This window comes from Erythrolamprus reginae, chromosome Z (genome assembly GCF_031021105.1).
Source record: "Erythrolamprus reginae isolate rEryReg1 chromosome Z, rEryReg1.hap1, whole genome shotgun sequence".
Lineage (NCBI taxonomy): Eukaryota > Metazoa > Chordata > Lepidosauria > Squamata > Dipsadidae > Erythrolamprus > Erythrolamprus reginae.
Window position 1 is genome coordinate 34,330,517 of NC_091963.1, and position 22,859 is coordinate 34,353,375.

General features: G+C 36.1%; 1 protein-coding gene across 1 annotated transcript in view; it reads left to right on the forward strand.

Moving 5' to 3' along the window:
• The window catches only part of COL1A2 (collagen type I alpha 2 chain), a 56,885-nt gene that overhangs the window by 12,913 nt on the left and 21,113 nt on the right, over positions 1 to 22,859 (forward strand). The window contains exons 10-33 of the mRNA XM_070729123.1: positions 1,359 to 1,412; positions 2,163 to 2,216; positions 3,619 to 3,663; positions 3,852 to 3,905; positions 4,008 to 4,052; positions 5,418 to 5,471; positions 6,179 to 6,277; positions 6,539 to 6,583; positions 6,701 to 6,799; positions 7,832 to 7,885; positions 7,993 to 8,100; positions 9,373 to 9,426; positions 9,549 to 9,647; positions 10,891 to 10,944; positions 11,445 to 11,543; positions 12,632 to 12,685; positions 13,920 to 13,973; positions 14,063 to 14,116; positions 15,088 to 15,141; positions 15,782 to 15,826; positions 17,455 to 17,553; positions 19,352 to 19,459; positions 21,651 to 21,704; positions 22,494 to 22,547. Of these exons, the coding sequence (XP_070585224.1) occupies positions 1,359 to 1,412; positions 2,163 to 2,216; positions 3,619 to 3,663; positions 3,852 to 3,905; positions 4,008 to 4,052; positions 5,418 to 5,471; positions 6,179 to 6,277; positions 6,539 to 6,583; positions 6,701 to 6,799; positions 7,832 to 7,885; positions 7,993 to 8,100; positions 9,373 to 9,426; positions 9,549 to 9,647; positions 10,891 to 10,944; positions 11,445 to 11,543; positions 12,632 to 12,685; positions 13,920 to 13,973; positions 14,063 to 14,116; positions 15,088 to 15,141; positions 15,782 to 15,826; positions 17,455 to 17,553; positions 19,352 to 19,459; positions 21,651 to 21,704; positions 22,494 to 22,547 (1,593 nt within the window). The remainder of the gene's footprint in view (positions 1 to 1,358; positions 1,413 to 2,162; positions 2,217 to 3,618; positions 3,664 to 3,851; positions 3,906 to 4,007; positions 4,053 to 5,417; positions 5,472 to 6,178; positions 6,278 to 6,538; positions 6,584 to 6,700; positions 6,800 to 7,831; positions 7,886 to 7,992; positions 8,101 to 9,372; positions 9,427 to 9,548; positions 9,648 to 10,890; positions 10,945 to 11,444; positions 11,544 to 12,631; positions 12,686 to 13,919; positions 13,974 to 14,062; positions 14,117 to 15,087; positions 15,142 to 15,781; positions 15,827 to 17,454; positions 17,554 to 19,351; positions 19,460 to 21,650; positions 21,705 to 22,493; positions 22,548 to 22,859) is intronic.

Genomic DNA, 22,859 nt, shown 5'->3' on the forward strand with positions numbered 1-22,859 from the left:
TCAGAATGACTTAATGTCTACACTGATTGGGGTGGTAGTGGCAGGAGTGGGTTCTAACTTACCTCACTGCCAGTTCGCTTCTTCTTGCACAGCATGGCATGCATAGTGCCAAAAATTTGTAACCTCCCCCCCCCAAAAAAGCTGAAAACAAGATGGCGGTGTACGCACAGTGCCGGAAACTTGGCTTCCGTGCATGCACAGAATAATTTTTTTTAAATAAGATGGCGGAACCTGACAGAACCAGGTCCGCGACATTACTAGCAGTTTGCTACTGGTTCTATAGAATCAGCGTGAAAGAGGAGGAACCCACCTCTGGGTGGTGGGGAGGTTTAAGAAAGCCAAAGTCCATCCAGAAGGAATGTCCCAATATTTCAAGTCTGTAAGCATAATTAACAGCTAAAAGTATCTTTATGAAGAAGAGAGACAATATCTCAGTAGAATACATTCTTTTAATCTACAAAGTTTTGCTTAATTTTCTGATGTTCCTCATTATTCCACGTAAAGGAATAAAATCCCACCTTCTTCAGACAGTATTGGATGAAATTTTTTAAAAATAGTTCCGCTTGGGTCTGGGCAATTTTACACAGATGATACTCACACTTGAATGGACCATTGACTGTCTCAATAAAACAGATAAATGGTTTGATATGTAGGCAGGAAATGAAACGTGGCCCACTCACTATCCATCTGTCACTTTCTCTGTGTGGCTAGAATTAAAGTTCTTATTGCAGAAATGCTGATCAATGTTCATACATTGGATCTAGCAATATTGCCTGTAGAGCAACTCAGTATAGTTGGAGACTTCAAAAAATACTTCTGGAAAGGAAGGCACCCCTTTCTAATTATATGCATAGTTATTTTAATTCAAAAAAGCTAAGAAAGTTTCTTGAACTCACAGCCTCCATGTTTCTATGCAACGTATCAGAAGTAAGCTAAACAACAGTGTTTGACATAACAACAGCAACAGCAGCAGCAGTCACAACAACAACAACCACAACCACCATAACAACAGAATTGGAGGAGACCTTGGAAGTCTTCTAGTCCAACCCCCTGCTTAGGCAAAAAAACCTACACTACTTCAGACAAATAGTTATCCAACATCTTATCTCAGACAATAAAGAGATTGGATCAGCATTCTGATCAACATGCTTATATTTGCATTGTTAACTCCATAAAATCCCAGACATTTTTCAACCTCATTTGATAAGATACTCGATCTGTAAACCAGGATCCTGAAGGTCTTATGCTACATGTTCAGATAGATCAGTTTCCTAACTGGTCTCTTAATAACTGTTTTACATGTCGTGTAAACAAGTTATGTATACAAATTAAGGCAATTCTCCTGTGTTATTTTCAAGGGTGCTCGAGGCTTTCCTGGAACCCCTGGCCTGCCTGGATTCAAAGGAATAAGGGTGAGTGTTTTATAGAGACTTATTAAAATGGTGACACCTTAGAAGATAATATGTGCAACTGTTCTTCAGAGATGCAAGTAACTCCCAACGTTTTAGAGCACATTTATAGAAGATGGTCTTCTACAGATGAACTGCTGTAAGAAATTAGAATAGGAGAATCATCAAATATACAGAAAGTGATATATTTACTGTAACTATGAAGTGCAGCCTTTGTTATTAACAAAAGAATTAGCATTTGTCCTATTCCCTGCACCTGTCTGAAGCAATAGTGTTCATAAAGATCAGAACTATCCATAGCCATTGGTTCTGAATCACTCTTAGCTACACTAGCAGGATAATGTTTTAAGCACTAGTTTCCTAATAATGTCAACAAAGAGTTCAGTGAGGTATCAGCAATCCATTCTGAACAGCTGTCTTGGAAAGAGAGGAATACAGGAAATGGTAGTGCCAATACTTTTTATAAAATTCAATTCATTCATCCGGGGGAGAAGAAAGAAAGGGACAAACAGAGGAATTATGAAATTAAGTTGAAGGGAGCTGTTATCTAAAGCAGAAGGACTTTGCTGGCTGGGGAATGCTGGAAGTTGGTCCTCCAGGCTTAAAGTTGCCAACTTTAAGCCTGGAGGACTTAAAGGGGACCTCTGATCTAAAAGCATGTGAAGCTTCTCTCTTTGAATGTCTTATCATTTTAAAATATTGTTCCAGATTTTTTATTTATATTACATAAAAGTCAATGTTTCTCCATAACAGGGACACAACGGTTTGGATGGCCGCAAAGGAGAACCTGGTTCTGCCGGTAACAAGGTAATATAAATACTATAAATTGTTTCTGAGAATATGTACTGGAGACCTGTAAGGTCAAGGTACAAAGCACAAAAAGACACAGAAAATGTTAGAGATTTTAGCCCCAAACCCATTTTTAAAAAATAAAGGCCATCAAAAATTTTACAGTTCCAACAAATATACACATAGTGTTGCAATCATTTATTTACTTTCTTTAGAATAAATCCAAATGAATTCTCTGAATAGATCGATGCAGAATGAGAATTACATAGTAAGAAACAAAAAAGCAAGAATAAGACTGTTCTTTAGAAGTTGTTATAAACGGGTTACCACTTGATTTTGAGATTAAGAGGCAAACATCTTGCAAGCGGAGAATCAGAGAATAAAATATTTTGGATCTCTTTTATGGCAAGTAATCATATTCATTAATTTATTCAGTTCTTTCTCCATTTTGTTTAGGAAACAGAGTGAGGGTGCAAATATAATTTGGAATGTATTGATCCCAAGACTAAGTATTGGCCTGGGGTATCAGACTTAATTATACAACATATCACGTTTCCCTAGACATTACTTTTAAAATATATCCTGGTTTTTCCCTAAATTATATTACACCTTTGTAAATCTATTAAAAAGACTTCTTTCCAAGTTAAAACAAATAGTGCTTTGACTGAAAGCTTAAAAACTGAAGCAGATTAAAATCAGGCCCCTCTAATAAATTAGGTATGTATTTGAATTATGGGAACATGTAGTGATGGCTATGTGTAGATCCATCTTATGTTATATATTTTGTTTCTTTATTGAAATGGATAGGAGAATTTTAGTTGTAGAGAAGCTCTAGCAAGATCTCATGCTTGTAAAATATACCTTATCAGTTCAATATCCCTCAGACAAAAAGATTGGATAACATCACTATCTATTAACTTCTACCAACTAAACTGTGTTGAGAACTAATCTATTCAATCAGATGTGATATTTAACTTTCAGCCAGTAAAACATACAAAACAAATATCTCATTTACATGCATACGACTGAATTGGAATGTGGTTCATTCCAATTGCTAGGAAACTCTAGGTCGACTGATTTGTCTGGACAAGAGCCAATATTTATTGTGTCCATTTTTTTAGAGTTTGAAAATATATAATTAAATATCATAATAAAAATCTTCATTTAATGTTAATATTGTTAAGTGTGTGGTTGGTTGTACAGTGAACCAGATTGTTAAGAGTGTTTTTGACATTATTACCCACTATTATTACCCATTATTATTGAGTCATTCCCAAAGAAATGAGATAATGATTGATGATGATTGAAGATGATGATTCCATTTTGCATTACATTTTAGAAGCATCAGCCTAACTTTTCTAACATTTTTTCAAATATATCCATAGCAAATGTTCACAAGTTCATATTTGTTCTTTTACAGGGTGAATCTGGTGCCCCTGGTGAAAATGGTACCCCAGGACAAGCTGTAAGTGTTTTCTCTTTTATAGCTTGCGTAAAAGATCACATTTATCAAATATTCTAAAGCACCATTTATTCATCTCAATTGTATTGCCCCCAGTAATAATAGCCAATAAAATTAAACACACTTCATGATACATTTTCTTATGCATGAACTATGCCTTATTAAATTATTTGCGTGTAATTTGCTTTCAGGGTGCCCGTGGTCTTCCTGGTGAAAGAGGAAGAGTTGGTGCTCCCGGTGCTGTGGTAAGTTATATTCTCCCCGTGCAACAGGGTATTTTCCTTGCGTGTATAATTATTTTATTTTATACCAGGAATATAAAATGTATATATATTTTTTTTCTTTAGGGTGCTCGCGGTAGTGATGGAAGCAATGGCCCTGTCGGTCCTGCTGTAAGTCCAATTATCTTTTATCAAACATGCTCTTACTTTGAATGATGCAATCAGTGAATTCTCTCTGGGCCTTTCTCTGTAATCTGTTTCACCTCTTCCCCTCTTCCTTTTTTAAAAATTCAGTGCCATAACAGGGACTTTTCAAAGCAATTTTCAGTTATTTCCAAATGCATATCAAAGATTTTCATTTTTATAATATTCATAAAATAATGAAAGTCATATTTAAAAAGTGATAAAATGGCATTTTGAATTGACACAGTTTAAGACAGATATTATTTTTTGGCTTTTTGGAAATAAAACATTATCAAGTCCTGTTCTTAGGAAATCTCTATAGTCTGTTCAGCTAAAATGGCATGTTTTCTTCTTAGATAAGTTGAGAAACAACCATACTTTGATATTTATAAAAGATATCTTAATTTTTAAGCAGGTACATTACATTTTTTATAGAAACTCTTAACACACCACTAGCTTTGCATGACTTTCCCAATATGGATTTTAGTTTAATATATTTATTCTATCATCTAGAGTCCCTTGGGAGTTGGGCGGCATACAAATTCAAATAAATAAATAAATATAACCAGACATCTAAGTGGTTATATGGTCCCCAGAAAGAAACCTGCAGTAAAAGCAGGAACTCCAACTCTGTTAGGAGTTCAAAATATATTGTAGTGAATCTTGAGGGAGACTATGGTTTCCTGATATTCCATGATATTGCAATCCATGCAAGGGTGGGCTCTAGCCGGAACACTAAACGGGCTCGCTGCCACGGTTCATGAGTGCTTGTAGGTGTTTGCTTCTGCACCTGTGGAGATAGCAAAATTGCACACGGAGCCGCAGGTGCACCTGTGTTTCGGCATGCACAGAAGCAAAAAAATATCACCAAAACATGGGCACACCTGTGGTTCCGTGCACAATTTTGATATCTCCACAAGTGCAGAAGCAAAATCGAACTGGCCCCGCGAGCACTCATGAGCCGCCGTGGCAAGCCCAATTTAGCGTTCCGGCTAGCAGCCCACCCCTGAATCCATGATATTTTAGTAGGTATAAAGCTCGATTTTTTTTAAGCCACAAATTTTTCAAAAGCTTCAAGAGGCTGACAATTTCAGCACTGCTGCACCTGCTTCAAAAATATTCTGAAATGATTTCAGAACACATTTATTCTCTTACAATTTTTTCTTCTCACATTTTTTCTTTCCTATGTTCATGCAAGTGAATTATTATTTCATCAGAAATATTTATGCCGTTCCATTAAATGGAGTGACATAAAGTATATTTTAGCTACTCCATTAAATGTACCAGACTTAATTTCTGTTTTCTGTTCTTGTAAATGTTTAATCATTTGCTTTTTGTATTTTTATCTTGCAGGGCCCTATTGGTGGTGCTGGTCCTTCTGGATTCCCTGGTGCTCCCGGACCCAAGGTATGAACAAGCTTCAGAATAAGAAAATATCTAGAAAAACTTTCTGTTCTATTAGATCCTAAGATACAACATAGTACATCAAAAACAAACAACTTTCAAGCAGAAGCCATATAGTTTTGAATTGACAATAGCTACTAATTTATAACAATTGTGATATTTATAACATGTGATAGTGCCACTGATACACTCTACTGATTTATAGATTTAAAGCACTTAAATTTTACCCACTCCCTTAAGAATTTTACTAAATTTCAAGAATTTTGTAAACAGAAAATCCCATGGGTATAAAAGAAAATGTGTAGATAGTGACATTAAATGATCTGAGAAATAAATACCTTTTAAACTGTCCTCTAAACTATAACAACAATGCCTCAATTCTAGCAAATATTTTTAGAATAGCAATGCTCCATCAGATAAAAATAAATGCTACTGATGTTGGACAAAATCATGATGATGCCTGTAAACAGTGCCCCATTGAAAACTCTGATTATGGGACATACTGTGAAGAAATAGATTTATGCAGCATTGGGCATTTGATCAAATTGAGGTGCTTGAATTGGATTTTAAAGTCAGTAGTAGAACTGTGCCTATAATTTAAACTGAGGTTAGTGCAAATGAGTTATCACTAATTTGCACTAAAACCACATCTGTCTAACACTGCTATCCTGTCTTTGAAAACTGATTAGCTGTTGTTCTCTTTCTGATAGGGTGAAGTCGGTTCTTCTGGAAATGTTGGTCCAAGTGGACCTGCTGGTCCCCGTGGTGATATTGGACTCCCTGGTTCTGCTGGACCTGTTGGCCCTGCTGTAAGTTACACGTAATCTCTGCCATTAATATTATAAATGTGGCTGGGGAATTCTGGGAAGTCCACATGCCTTAAAGTTGCTGAGGTGGTGAAATACTATTTTAGAGTAACTATTTCCAGTTTCAAGAATATTAAAAATTCCCAGCCAGTATGGATATTGGGAGTAGCTTTAGTTGAATAAATTGCATCCAACAAATACAAAATCACAACCCAATACTTTTGTAAAACCAATTAATTACATATATATTTTTCCCTCTTTTAGGGTAACCCTGGTGCCAATGGCCTTTCTGGTGCTAAAGGCGCTACTGTACGTATGGTTGTATTGAAATCAATGTATTTCCTTAGGGGGAAAATCACTCTTGGGTTGCAGAGACAATCCTAGAATTGTAAAGTGGTTTCCTTTTTCTCCTTTCTTTTTGGACAGGGTCTTCCTGGTGTAGCTGGTGCTCCCGGCCTGCCTGGTCCTCGCGGTATACCTGGTCCAACTGGTGCATCCGGCGCAGCTGGTGCAAGAGGACTTGCTGTAAGTTACCTTAAATTCACTTAAACCTTTTTTTTATTTGCTGCTTTTTCAAAGCCTAATGTGTCCAGTTTTAATACTGCATGTTTTAATTGGCTATTAGACTTGCATCTACTATCTAAGCCTGTACTCATCTTCTGTATAAATGGTTCCCAGTTCACAGATTTTCAGTATTCTTAATATTCTGAATCTAGATTTAATATGTCTGCATCGCTTTAAAAAGTTTTAAAATATATAATTTATTAAACTTAGAAATCATGAGGTTTTGCACCACTCTTTCCAACTATTTTATGAAGCAAGCATTGTAGCTGTTTCTCTATGTTTGAATTAGCTACTATAATCAAGTTCACAACTGACCATTTAATTATACGCAATTGTGATATATAGTGAAAACAAGTTCACAACTAACTACTTGATTATGTACAATAATGGTATATAGTGAAAACAGTCTCCTCTATTAGGTTATTGTGGCTTAAACCTGTTCTAAATGCATAATGTATAAGCATCCTATTTTCCACCAAGATTTGTCTACAATTTAAAATTTTAAGTCCATATGGTAAGCTTATATAGTTATCATTAAATTGTGAAAATTTAAAGGGATCCCACAGTCATGTTGTTCATTTCTGGCTGAACTCATATTTAGCGCGTCCTACCTAAATTTGTAGTCTCCTACAAATCCAAATTATCTGTCATGCTATATGTATAAACAACTTTTCTTATTTTACCCACAACTCATCTCTTTCTTCTGATCTCTGAATGAGTATATTTTCAAAGCCTGGACTGAAATTCCCATAAATCAAAGTATAATGAAATATAATTTTGCTAAAATGATTAGGTGAGAGCAGAGAATATTTGTTTAAAGATGCCTGCTTTGGCCCACTCCCTTAAAATCCAAGCAGTAATCCAAAACTAGAATCAACTTGATTTCTATAGACGAGCATCTTAATGCATTATTTTTAAACTTAGCTTTTTCCATTACAGTTCTTCTTGAAAAATAAGTGCTCTTCTCTGATATCTTGTCCTGTTTGGTTCTAGGGTGAACCTGGTCCCGCTGGATCCAAGGGAGAGACTGGTAACAAGGGTGAGCCTGTGAGTATTTTAACAAGATAAAATATATTTAATTTCAGAATGAATTTTCATCCATTTGAGTTGGGTTAACAAGCTGGTGACTTTTCTGCTTTCTTTACTACCCACAGGGTTCTGCTGGCCCAACTGGTCCTGCTGGTCCATCTGGTGAAGAAGGCAAAAAGGGTTCCAACGGTGAAGCAGGATCTTCTGGTATGCCAGGATCTGCAGGTTTAAGAGTAAGTCTCTTGCATACCGTAAAAATAATGCTCTAAAAACATTTTGAAAAATCAATAGTAAACATTCTACAGTGCACACCCTTTATGAAAAACATATTTAGTCTCCTAGTAGTTACAAATTTAAATAGATCATTGGAAAAACCTCCCAGAATTGTGGGGTGGTTAAGGTTTAGTAAAACATTCCTAGAAAGATCTGCGTTCAGTTCGCTTTCTGATAATGGAGGTCAGCGGGTGACCTCTATTTCATCTTATTCAGGGGTGGGTTCTGGGTTGTTTTGCTGCTGGTTTGCTCAGGGTCACGCTGGGTGCACAGGCATGCTTTGCACAAAAATTGCAATCAAAAAGTTAGTTTCTGCGCATCTGCAGAAGCAAAATCCAAGATGGCGGTGCCCACAGACCAGCTCCAAGAGAACCAGCTCATGGTCCTGAAGAATTAGTTAGAATCACTAAGAACCCACCTCTGATCTTACCGTGATTGTAATAAGGAAATGAGGAAAGACCTCCACTTTGCACTGCCAATTCCAACCTAAAGGCACCCACCAGACGAAAGCTTTTTCTTTTATATATAAAATGTGGGTTTTACATGAACATGTAATTGCTGGATTTGGTCCAACAAGATTCAGTTTAGGCCCAGGACCAGGTTTCTAATGGAAAAGTCCCAGATACTAAAGGAAAAATACAGACAATAAAATAAAAGAATTGGGATAATAAGCTGTGTGTTAAACTCTTGTGAATGCCATAGTGTATTTATTTTTACTTTTTAATAGTCCTGTGCATAATCGTCACAGCCTTAGGAATAGTCACAGCCTTAGGAATAGTCCTGTGCAAACCGTCACAGCCTTAGGAATGAATTATTATGTGATTTTATTTATCAGCAATTAGTTTTAGTGTCCTGAATCGATTCTGAGAAAAGAAGCAATATCTATGCACAAATAATGCATGAAAAGAAATAATAGATATACAGACCTACTTATGATGCTGAAATTGTAACTTTCATACCACAGAAAAGTTTTGGCTCTTTAAATTTTGGTGTGCTATAGTCCATAAAGATACTGAAAGCTGAGTCTTAAAAAGACTCACTTTTCCATTTCATGCTGAGTTCAAATTAAATGATAAAGTGCAGGAAAAATAACCTTTTGGATCTTTGATAATGACTCTCTTACCACTGAACTAAGATGTATCCTTCATACATTCCAATGTAAATACTAATGGCTTATATATTTACTAAAATCTTTTTCCAGTTCTGATCAAAAGTTGTGGTTTCTTTCATAGGGTGTTCCAGGATCTCGTGGTCTCCCAGGTTCTGATGGCAGAGCTGGTGGTATAGTAAGTTTTCAACAAAAAAAAAATTACAATAAGTTACAAATAAACTCCCCTCTACCATACCCCATAAAGTCAGCCAGTGGCTATCTGGCATTATGTCCTAACGCCAACTTCTTCTTTTGTAGGGCTTAGCTGGCAATCGTGGTGCTTCTGGCCCTGCTGGTGCTAAAGGTCCCAGTGGTGACACAGGTCGTCATGGAGAACCTGGACTCATGGGTGCAAGAGTAAGTAGAGATGGGTGATCTTGTGAAATCAATCAATAGTTTTAGATAGACTGTATTCTGAATTTATATGGCATTTTTGTTTTCCTAATGGCCAGTTTTAAAAACATAAGGTTTTTTTAAAAAAAATGTTTATCAAATCTATTTTTTTTAATTCATTTGTCCAATACACAAATACATAGGAAGAAAAATAGACATGTAGTAATATAAGGGTAAAAGTGAACTTAGAGGAGAGGATATATGAAAGAAAGAAAATATATATGATAAGTGAGAGAAAGGAAAGACAATTGGACAGGGGACGAAAGGCACACCAGTGCACTTATGTACACTATTGAATATTCTGTAGATTCATGACCCTTACCTGCACTGTAAAACAGATTATTCCTCTTCATGTTTTAAACACATGAAGCTGAAATTGCAAGCTCCCCTATAAATATATTTACACATTAGTTTGCTTGAAGAGGAAGGGGTAACAGCTCTGCTCTATCTCCATGCTGTGATGAAAGATGCTAGTATTAAAAATAACCTTCTAAAATTAGAGCCAGATTTATGTTATATATTTTTCCTCTCAAATCAAATGCAAAAAAATGTTTTGCTTGCTTATTGTCTTCCTATGCTCTTTGTCCAGCAGAAAGTCTTGCTTAACTGAATAATGGGGTGGTTGGGTCACTTTTAAATATTTTTGCACAATTAAGTTCACAAATTTTATATTATTTGGAATAAAGTTTATACATGGATAGATAAAAATAAAATTAAAATTAAGGTTATGAAAATTGCATGAATATATCCAAATATTACTGATATCTTTTGTTGTTGTTGTTGGTTTTTCTTTTTTCTTTTTTTATTAACTCAACCTTATGTTTATTAGAATATGTAGACAAAATTCTTCTTTTCACTTAAAATATTATGTTGATTTAAAGACTAAGAATATATCCTTTTTTCTGTATTAAAAATTGACTTCAAGAAAAGAGGTGTAATTGTAACCCCTACTATGTGCGTTTGTATGTCTTTTTATGGAAAAATTAATAAAGTATATATAAAAAATAAATAAATATTTTTGCACAATTTTGGCAAATAAATCTAATTGAATTCCGTAGGGCATCTCTAGATAACAGTTTTTGATAGTTTTTGATATTAAACGTACAATATTTAAATACACATGCAGAGTCAAATTAACTTTCCCATTTCAGTTTTAAGTAACGCAAAAGACACATTAAGGCTAAATAATGTATCTCTGTATATTTAGGGTCTCCCGGGACAGTCTGGAAGCCCAGGTCCATCTGGGAAAGAAGGTATTTCTGTAAGTATCCCCTTCCGTTTATTCTGCAAAATTTGAGCAGTAGAAACATTGATATTTTAAATGCATTTTCTGGATAGCATTTATATTTTATAATAATGTTTTCATACTAAGCTTTAATATTTGAACCCTATTTTTCTGTGATTTTTTAAAAATATGGAATGCTCAATAATTAATAACTAAGCCAGGAACTTGAATTGCATTTGTATATAAATTTTATCTAAACAATAGTTGTGTGGCCAAAGCTACTAATTTAATTTTATTAATTTTTTTCTAGTTATTTATTAATTTTTTTCTAGTTAATTTTTTTCTAGTTCTAGTAATTATGAAGGGAGGGGGATTATTTTATATGGTTTTTTTTGGAGGGCTATCAAACTACTGAAGAGTGCTATAAAGACTGAAATGTCTTTGTGTCAATTTTAAAGTGTTTTACTATCAATATTCAATATTCAAGCAATGATACTATATACTACAATATAAGATCTGAACATTTCTTGCTGCAGGGTCCAGCCGGACCTGATGGTCGCCCTGGCCCAACTGGCCCAGCTGGTCCACGAGGTGAAGCTGGAAATACCGGATTCCCAGGACCAAAGGGTCCCAATGTAAGTACTATACAATAGAATATTGTGATGTTGACAAATAATTTACATTGCTGTCCATAGCACCAATTTTATGGCACTCCATTGAATGGCACCTCAGCTGTGCGTACCATACGTATACTACTCTACTGCTAACACAATTGTCTTACTTAACACTATTTTGCCGATCCAAGGATGCCTTGGATTTGTCATTTTAATGTTTTACCAAGGATAGGGCTGAGCCTCACTTTATTTATGCTTAATGCTTATTTTAATTGTAAACCATTTATTGTTTTAACTGATGGTCAGTTTAAAGTGAATTTTCTTTCTTTCACTTTGCTCTCTCTCTGTGTGTGTGTGTGTGTGTAAGAAAGAGAGAGAGAGGTGCTTTAATTTTTTTTAACCAATGCTTGGATAAGGAATGGTGTGGGTGTAGCATTTATTTGTATTCATTTCTGCTAAATCTTCCTTGGGTGTGAATAAACATAATGCCATTGAACTGGAAGAAAATGGCAAATATGTTTGGTTAAATGCATCCACAGCACCGAATGTACTAATAACATATCAAGTCAAATCCACAGTGGAATAAATTGTTTAGGAGAGCTATGGAACTATTATCTTTGGATGTATTTGAAGCAACTCCTCCCTTGGATAAATATAATAGCTGGACAAATTATCACAGGAGTGATGATTTGTCATTTGTCTTTTAATTCTACATTTATGTACATTTTCACTTTGTTTATTTTTAACTGGGAGGAAGTTCCTCAGGCCATACGCCTATGAGTGTAGCTCAGGATGTTTTATTTGAATGGGTGTGGGGACCTCATCCCTTGGGCAATTGTTTGCTTGCCACTGGAAGTATGCAGGTTTCAACCGGTATTGCTGCTTAATTCTTTTATGAGAATGTATTCATTCCTTCTTCATCTGAGAAAGGATGAGCCAATAGATAGCAACCATAAGCAGGAAAAACAGCGGATTCAAGATGATGCTGCCAGGGCAACCATTTCAATGCCAACTATGCCAAACACTATACAGAAATGTAGAAATCTGCAGCCAGGTATTTGGTGGTTGTTTAATGCAGTAACTTATTTAAATGTTTTTCATTTTATCAGGGTGAACCTGGCAAACCTGGTGACAGAGGCAGTGTGGGTCTGACTGGTCCACAGGTAAGTGAGACTAACTTATACCCTACTTCAGTGATGGTGAAACTTTTTTGGTTTGTGTGCCAATTGGGCACATTTCCACACCCATTACCTCCCCCCAACACATGTGCACCCTCCACATTGTCCCCTATGCATGTGCACAGCAACCCACCCCCACCCCCCACAACTGCGAACAGGCCTCAATGAAGCCTGGGATGGTGAAAAAAACAGCCCAATGGGCAAATTGGAAATTTGGAAAAATGGATTTCTGGTTTCTCCGTTGTGTTATTTTTTGCACTCCAGAGTCTTCAGGGAAGATTCCTGAAGCCCCAGAGTGCGAAAAATGGGTCAAACCAGAAGTCATTTTTTCCAAACTTCTGGTTTGCCCATTGGGCCTTTTCTTGCACTCGAGAGGTTTTAGGAAGCCTCTGGAGAGAGAAACGGCCTTCCTCAAGACCGAAAATCAGCTGGCCATGTGAACTGACATAGAAGATTCGCTTGCCTTCAGATGGCTCCACGTACCGCCTGTGGCATGTGAGCCATAAGTTTGCCACTACTGCCCTACTTTATACTTAACTTTAGTAAGGGAAACATGATTTGCCAACAGTTAATAATCTGCAACAATTGAATAATTTATAAAACAGAAAAAGACTGCTGTATTTATAAGCTCTCTGGCAGTAGTCAAAAGATAACATTTTGAATGACAGTTATTTGAAATAGAAACAGATATCGTAAGATTATTTTACTTTATACCTTATACTATATACTTTAGTTTATTGTAAGAAATTGAAATTTACCCCTACCTTATCTTCTGTATCCATACAATATTTTTAAGAGGTCAATCTACACTAACAGAATGTATTTTAAGCCACACTTATCTTTTTCTATAAAAGGTTGGGCACCAGGGAGAAATGTTTTTCTGTGGACTGAAGGGGATGTAGTTTCATGTGCTGCCTTGCATCCCATGGACTGAGTTGTGCTTGTTTGCGTGGCAGATTTTTCTGGCATGTCCCATCCCGATGCTGGTCCACAGAGCATGGTTGGGGACCCCTGTCTTATAGCACAATACTGAAAGTTTCTATATCATATCTACGAGTGATAGTTCCATATTCATTAAAAGCAAAGTTTTCGTCAAGTTGAAATCAGCTCTTGATAATTTCACCAAAAAACGTGGAAATAATTAAGCAAGCAAACAAACACTGTATATTTTAGAATATGATTGTGTATATTATGAACAACTGAAACTTTGTGATTGTAGGGTGCTCCCGGTACTGATGGAAACAATGGAGCTCAAGGTCCACCTGGTCTCAATGTAAGTACAAGGTTAATCCTAGATAACTCTTGATGTTTCTTTGCCAATGATTTATTTCTCATCATTTCAATTTTAAATATTTGTTTCAGGGCAATGCAGGTCCAAAAGGTGAAAATGGTCCAGCTGGTGCTCCTGGCTTCCAAGTAAGTAAAGTTATCTTTTATCCAATATTGCCTTTTCTTGATCTGTAATGCTAGAATAAGGGCTTTTCAAGTACTATTAAATATCTCAACAAACCTTGATGACTGAAATATAGTCGAAGTATTTTATTCTACCAAGTAAATTCAAAAGCTTTACCTATGTTGCTAGGTAGATTCTATCTTGCAAAGAGCATAAAAATGCACATGCACAGAATTCAAATCAGTAAGCTTTAGTTGCTCAAAGATTATCAGGTTACAAGTATTGAAGATACTTGATTCACAATAGATACACATGTCTGCTGTGTAGAACTCTGTAGTGCCTCCAATTCATTTCAGAAAGGCGTTTTGCAACAAACAGAAATATGAACTCAGCCCTGGTTGGCAGTTCATTAAAGAAGTTAGATTTGCTTGGACAGTCCCAGAGTCTCTGTGTTGATATCACTAGACATTTTGAAGCATCTCTTTCAAGTCAGATTTGAAGTATTATATTGCTACGTTCACCATGTGAAGGCTTATTGGATGGGGCCAAGACATGGAAAGACTTGGGAAGAGAAATCAGTTGCAGAGAAACTGAGATTCACATATAGTGATAACTTTCATGTAGATCTATAGTTTTACAATAGACTTTTGGATTTCCAGTTCAAAACTCATGAATAAGATTGAATAGAGCAGTGGCCCCCTTTTGGGCACCACAAACCGGTTCCGTGGAGAGGGGCTTTTCTGCGGATCAGAGGGGTGTAGTTTAGTGTGCTGCGTTTATCCCACAAATGGGGCTTCACTTGTTTGCATGGCCCGGTTTCTGGCATGTTGTGGAGCCACAGACCAGGAGTTGAAGAACTTGGAATAGAATACACTAATAGGGATAGATTAAGATATTTATTTTATGGCATGATTTGCTGTTTCTCATCTCTACAGCACATAAACAAATTACAGGAGATTGTTTTTCCTTCATCTGTTCATATATTTTCCTATAGGGCCTTCCTGGTCCCTCTGGTGGAGTTGGTGAAGCTGGCAAACCAGGTGAAAGGGTAAGTAGTAAATTAATTCCCTTGTGGTTTAATTAAGAAAATTCTACTTTGATTTAACACAGGTTTTCTTAACGCATTCAGTAAACTGCAGATTGTATCCAGTAGTTTGGTCTTTCCAAGTCTGGATCCTTCCAAGGATCTGCCATCAGATTAGGAAATTATACCAAAAAAATGAGATTGAGGGAGTGATTATATCCCTTGGAAAGACATACTTCATAAAGTATCTTTAAGTTTTCTAGTTCTCTGCTATGCCATATAAATGTCATACTCTGCCACACAAATGTCATATTCTGCCATAAAGCAGCATTTGGGGGGGGGCATTAAAATTGTTCTCTTCCTGCAGTGTTAAATAGCATTTTAGTAGCCAAGAGCTAAATTAAAATTATTCACAAGTTATTCTGAACTTTTACTGAAAGTTTTACTGCATTTTACTGAATTACAGCAAAACTTGCAGAAAGTATAATCGGGTTTAATTCTTTTTAGTGACATGATTGTCTTTCTTTTGTTCAGAATATCTATTGCCTTTTATCTTTCTGGATGGAAATATCTTTAGATCTCTGAATGCTGTATGAATTCTGAAGCAGTGATTTTAAAAAAATCATTTTCAGGAATGTGTTAATAAATCTTTATTTTGCCTTAGGGTCTTCATGGTGACTTTGGTCTCCCTGGTCCTGCTGGCTCAAGAGTAAGTATATACTTTTCTACATTTTAGGGTTTTTCCCCCTCTGCTATATTTGAAATACAATAGAATACAGTATTATGTAGTATTATACTATAATTTGAAAGTATGTGAGAATATATCAGTTTCTGATCTTGTTGAAATCAATATTATCAGTTGAGTTCCTATGTAGAAAAGGTGTTCTATCATATAGTTAGATTTTTTTTAACTTGATTGTAATCATTTTCTAAAGATTATTACAGACAAATATAAATATTGAGATATTATATTGTAATGTTTAGTGTGATTTATAAATTTAGTGTGTAATGTACATTTAACAGAACCCAGAACAAATCAATACTGTAAATAAATAAGCCCCAACATTTTCCAGATGTGGTTATACTTTCATTAAATACTTTTTATGAACAACCCAGACCCCACTGATTATACGTGTGTGCGTGTGTGCATGTGTGTGCGCTCACATGCGTGCCTACACACACAGACACACAGATACATATACTGTACATATGCATATGCACACACCCATACACATCCATATAAATCCTGTACAAGCATTAAGCTTTAGGTTTGCATAATAAGAAGTCACACTGGAAAAAATAAGGTGTGAACTGACTAGGAAATAAATCTAGATACCCTTTGATCTACCTTTGAACAAAACTGCTAGAGAATCCCAGTGGTCTAATCAAATTTTATTTCTAGATCAAAGTCCTTGAGGAATTCTGAAAAACTAATTTGAAGAATTTCTAGAAATTGTTATACAGTAATCCCTCGCTACTTCACAATTCATCTTTCATGGATTCGCTACTTCACAGGTTTTCAAAGGGGGCTTAAATCCATTAAAAAATTTAAATCCATTAAAAATTCATAAAATTCTTCTACAGTGCTACTTTACTCTATTAAAGAAACTGGTAGGATATCACATGTAGTTCCAGCTGAGAAACATTATAGAATGACTGTTTAATGCAAAGGGTGGGCTTTAAAAGTCCAAATACTGTTAAATACATAAAAAAAATATTTTTCCTCTACTTTACGGAAATTCCTTTTTCACGGATGGTCTTGGAACGCATCCGCCATGAAAAACGAGGGATCACTGTATATATAATCTGAATAAATAAATATTCAAGGTTTATTAAAATGCCAATCTCTAGATTAAGCTCAATAGGACACAGTTAAATCAAAATCATCTTAAGTAGATGGAGGTTGCTGCTACTGTCCATACTAGTGTGCTGCGCACACAACTTTGAATCTCCGGTGTGTGCTCATGTTCCGGAAGCAAAGTCTCACAAGGAGACGCTGATATTTTGGTGGGTTTTTTGGTTCTGTGCATGTACGGAAGCAAAAAAAAAATCGCCAAAACCTCTCTCGTGCGCATTCCCTTGTGAGATTTTGCTTCCTGTGCATGTGCAGAAGCAAAATTTCACTGAATGCACACCCGAGACCCAAAGCTGCATGCACAGCTCCAGTTTTACTATCAGTGCGGCATCCTCATCCATGCCAGTAGGAACTTGATACTGATCTTAAGTAACTGGGATATCTGTATACATGTATAGTTTTCCATACCTTTTCAGTTTCTGCATTAATGAGATTGAGGCTCCCAGATTGCCATTTACTTTATACTAATCTGCTTCCTCCAGGGTGAACGTGGTGCACCAGGTGAAAGTGGAGCTGCTGGTCCTTCAGGCCCTCTGGGAAGCCGTGGCCCATCAGGTCCACCAGGTGCTGATGGTAATAAGGTAAGGCAGAAGGAAGGGTTGCTATTTTTCTTAAATCCAGGAGAGGGCAGTGTGAAGGTCCTGTGTGGGAAGAATCCAGTGGGACGCAGAGGGCAACAGCATCTACATTATTTCTAAAGCATGTAATTTTCATTTGTGAAAATAGCAGATTTGTCTTGTAAAATTTTACAACGTGCAGAATATGCAACTGGGAAACATCAGGCAATTCAATGGTGAAATGTTATTCCACCAGACTTGAAATTTTGGGCTTAGATAACTTAGAGCTACGTCGCCTGATCTAAATGTAGTTCATAAAATCACCCACCACAATGTCCTACTTGTCAATGAATACTTCAGCTTCAACCGCAACAACACCTGCGCAGACAATAGAATCAAACTCAATGCAAACCACACGAAATTCAACTGCAGGAAATAAGATTTTAACAGGGTGATCAATGCCTGGAATGCACTACCTGACTCTTTGGTTTCTTCCCAAAACCCCAAAAACTTTAAACTTAGACTGTCTACAGTCGACCTCACCCCATTCCTGAGAGGTCTATAAGGGGCATGCATAAGCGCACCAGCATGCCTACAGTCACTGTCCTACTGTTCCATTGTCCAGATTTACCTATACCTACTTTGCTTTTGTTTATATTTATACCATATCCTGTACACATTTTGAAAAAATAAAATAAAATAAATAAAATTATAGTTCAGGTCTTTCTAAATTTTGGGCTTTATTACTTTCAGTCAATAACATAACTTTAAAATACTATATGTGTAACAATTGAAAGTTCTTTTTATTTTAAAAAGTTTGGGCACATGCTTTCAAACGTTGCCATTTTGCTTAAATAACATCTTGTTATGTAGCAGTTATTTGACAAAAGCTACTTGGAAGTCTTCTGCATCGGATGATCTATACAAAAAGGTGTCATCTTAGAATGACAGCTTCCTCTAGGGGTATTGAGGAGGAAGATAAGGGAAACAAATCATGTCACTAGCTTTGCAGGAAGAGGATATAGCACTGACAGTCTTCTACTAGGTTTCATTCTAAATATTGCTGCTTTGCTCAATTTGAGCAGGGAAAGCAAGGCCCACCTGCCCCTACTATAAAAAGAAATAATATTGTATTTTCTCATCTATTTGGATTAAACCCCTATGAAATATAAAACAACCCCAAATAAATCCAATTTCTCTATCAGAGATACCGTGAAATACGTTTAGCACAAATACTACAGTTGTTGCTAGAATACTTACAATTTATATTAATATTCATTGTTTTCTGATTGCTTATTTGTACCCTATGACTATCATTAAGCGTTGTACCTCATGATTCTTGACAAATGCATTTTTTTCTTTCATGTACACCGAAAGCATATGCATCAATGGCAAATTCCTTGTCTCTCCAATCACACTTGGCAAATAAAGAATTGTTCTGTTCTATTCCATTCCATTCTATTCTATTCTATTCATCCAATTCTAATTGCTTGAAGAATGCAGGATAAAAATGCATCATGATGAGGACGATGGCCAATAAATTCATTGCACCATAATCTATTATCGGGTCCAGTACAAGTTTGTAAAACAGGGTTTTGTTTTGTTTTTAATTTTACAGTCTAGGATGAGACCTTGATTGGGCTAGAGTCTTCAGCTGGCTTCTGATTCTTAGTCTAGCTTCTTAACCCTGACATCGCACTCACATTCTCTTTAAATGCCTTAATACTGATTTTCTTGGAAAAGTAACAAATGAGCGTAGCAGGAGAAACCTTGCCTCGTTTTCTTTGGAGTCCTTAAACCTTTTCCTTTCTTGTTTCACTAGGGTGAACCTGGATCTGTTGGTGCAGTTGGTTCTGCAGGCCCATCTGGCCCTAGTGGAGTCCATGGTGAGAGAGGCGCTGCTGGTGGCCCCGGCGGCAAAGGTGAAAAGGTAAAAGAAAGCTGTCCCACAATTAGGAATGCATAATTTGCCATCACTTTTCCACAGGCTAGAGCTCAACAGTAGTGCACATAGCTTGTCATCAGAACATTCCCAATACAGTGTTCCCTCGATTTTCGTGGGGGATGCGTTTCGAGATCGCCCACGAAAGTCGAATTTCCGCAAAGTAGAGATGCGGAAGTAAATACATTATTTTTTGCTATGAACAGTATCACAAGCCTTCCCTTAACACTTTAAACCCCTAAATTGCAATTTCCCATTCCCTTAGCAACCATTTAGATTATTACTTGCTGTGTTTATCTATTAAAGTTTATTTAAAAAAATATTTATTAAAGGCAGACGAAAGTTTGGCGATGACATATGACGTCATCCGGCAGAAAAAAACTGTGGTATAGGGAAAAAACCCTAGAAGTATTTTTTAATTAATATTTTTAAAAAACCATGGTATAGACTTTTCGCGAAATTCGAACCCGCGAAAATCGAGGGAACACTGTATAATCATAACTAGCAATAGTATTTAGACTTATATACCACTTCACAGTGCTTTACCGCCCTCCCTAAGCAGTTTATAGAGTCAGCATATTGCCCCAAACAATCTGGGTCCCCATTTTACCGACCTTGGAAGGATGGAAGGATGAGTCAACTTTGAGCCAATGAAGATCAAAGTGCTGGCAGTTGGCAGCCAGCAGAATTAGCCTGCAATACTGCATTATATCCACTGTGCCAGAAATGAATCCATTCTAAAAGTCTAGTTTGCTGTTAAGTGCAGAGGGGGAGGGTGTTGGGGACATGATCAAAAAGCACCAACAATCGTGCTCGTAAGCACTTTATGATACCAGGAGCAGTGGGTGGAGAAACTGAATTGAGGGTGTCTGCAGAATCTAAAATCCCTGATCAAAGACATTTTTGCTCAATTTCTGAAATAGCCTTCAACTTTTACAATGCTGTACCAGCAATGTGCTTAGAATATACCTGATTTGGGGTTGTTGTTTTTTAAATAGTTCTGTGTGTTAGCACACGTGTGACCCACAGTCAATACATTATATTAAGAAAGGTCAATTGATTAATTAAATTAAGGAAGGTTTCAGACAAATGTTGAGAAAAGGCTGAGAAGAAAAAATACCTTCTGGAACCTAGGAAGGAGATTGAGAGGAAGCAAATAAGGTAGAGGAAATATTGTACCAATCTTCAAATATCTGGAAGGATCTCACACAGATGAAAGTCAGTTAGTCAAGATATAAAATAATGGATGGAAGTTAAGGGAAAAGGTGAATGAATGACCACTGCAAAACAATACCTAACAATCATAGCAGTTCAGCAATTTAGTGCAAGGGTCTGCAACCTTGGAAACTTTAAGACTTGTGGACTTCAATTCCCAGAGTTCCTCAGTCAGTCTTAAAGTTGCCAAGGTTGCAAACTTCTCCTTTAGTGCATGTGTTCAAATTAAGGCTAGATAACCATTTATCAGAAATGTTTTAATTTAACTTTTATATTAAACATGGGATAGGGTACATGGCTTAAATCAGTGTTTCTGAACTTTAGCAACTTTTAAGATGTGTGTGGACTTAAAATACCAGCAACTTGGCTGGATAATTTTGAAAGTTGAAATCCACACCTTAAAGTTGCTGAAATTGAGTAACATTGATTTAAACTATCGTTTCCAACTCTATCTTTCCACATGCTTGTAAGAGGATGCAGCATTAGGTAGGTTTAAAATCTTACCCTCTCAATAATTAAGAATCTCAAAATAACGAATATTTAAGGAAAGAAATTGGCCATTTTGTATTTTTAGAATATTTGAAATATCAAACTGTCTTTAGTAGGTTCACAGTTATTTTGAAACTACATTTCTGTCATCCAGTAAATCTACATTAACTGTTATCAGTAAAATCAATGAATTGGCTGAAATTCCAAGACAAAATTCAAAAAGCAGAAATCATAGTTGGAAGACAAAAGATGCAATGACAATTTCAATTACTATCTGCATTCATTGTTCTGATTATGTAAGATTTGGGGTGAAACTGTCCTTCAGCATTTCTTTGTAATTCATAGTCATATAAAGCAGGCTGAGGAATTCTGGGAGTTGAAGTCCACAAGTCTTAAAGTGAACGAGTGTGGAGACTCCTGGTATAAAGCATCCCACATTACCTAGGCATAATCACAATTTGTGTCTTTATTTCAGGGTCCATCCGGCTTCAGAGGAGATCCTGGCGTATCAGGAAGAGATGGTGCACGTGTAAGCATGTGTTTTTAATTTATTTCCAAGGAACTATGCAATTCTTCTAGCAATTACAACTTGAAAGCTAGCATTTTAAAATGTAGACTGTGTGAAATTGGCTTTATCCTTAAGTAATCTTAGCCTAAGTCAGTAGCAAAAAGCATAAAAACTCTTTAGAATTTAGATCAGATTACACTTTAATACAGAATGGTTTTATTAAATTTATGGTAACTGTGAAATTAAACTTATTTCAAATTACCCAGAAAGTTAGGAACATTTGGAGAGAAGGGTTGTCAGAAGAATTGGGAGGGGGAATCATTTTTTAAAAAAGAATTTGATTTTTTTTTAAAGAATTATTTTTAAAAAACGGTGTAGTGTTTTATATTAATCTATCCTTTAAGTCCTTATTGAGAGCTTAATACTATCAGTTTAGTGATTGTTCAAATTTACAAGACTAAAAAAGTGATTTATGACCAGTCCTCCTACAGTTATTGGATCAAAATTCAGGTGCTTGGCAACCAGCATATTGTATATGCAATACACTTTGGAATCACCTACTTTCCATTTGTAATCTTCCCAGTTGACAAACTAAATCAGCCAGATTTGTTTAACAACTACATGATTATCTTAGCAACTGCAGCAATTCACATAACAACTGTGGCAAAAAGGATTGGCCTTAACTCACTTAACAACCACCTTGCTTAACATTGAAAATCTAGTCTGAATTATGGTCATAATTCAAGGACTGTTTGTACACTAAATTCAACAAAAATACACCGAGATCAAATTATTCTACTTGGTTTTCAGGGAGCTCATGGTGCTGTTGGTGCCCCGGGACCTGGTGGTGCTAATGGCGAAAGAGTAAGTATTTTTTTATTTATTCATTATTAAATTTATGTGCCACCCAACCTGGTTCAGATACTTTTTGGATTTTTCTAGGCATATTCCCAGAAAATATTCAGAATATAGATGTGGAACATTAATCTTTATATAGTTAAGCAAGTCATCTTTCGTTACCGATTTTCTGGTAGCAGAGTAGGTTTCCGCTCACTGTTTAACATATTAAAACAGTGAACTGGAACAAAAAATAAAGTAGTTGCACATTCGTGCCATGATCCAATAAGGGGAAAAGATCATAGCTAAGCCTTATTGAAATTTCCTGGAGTTTTTATT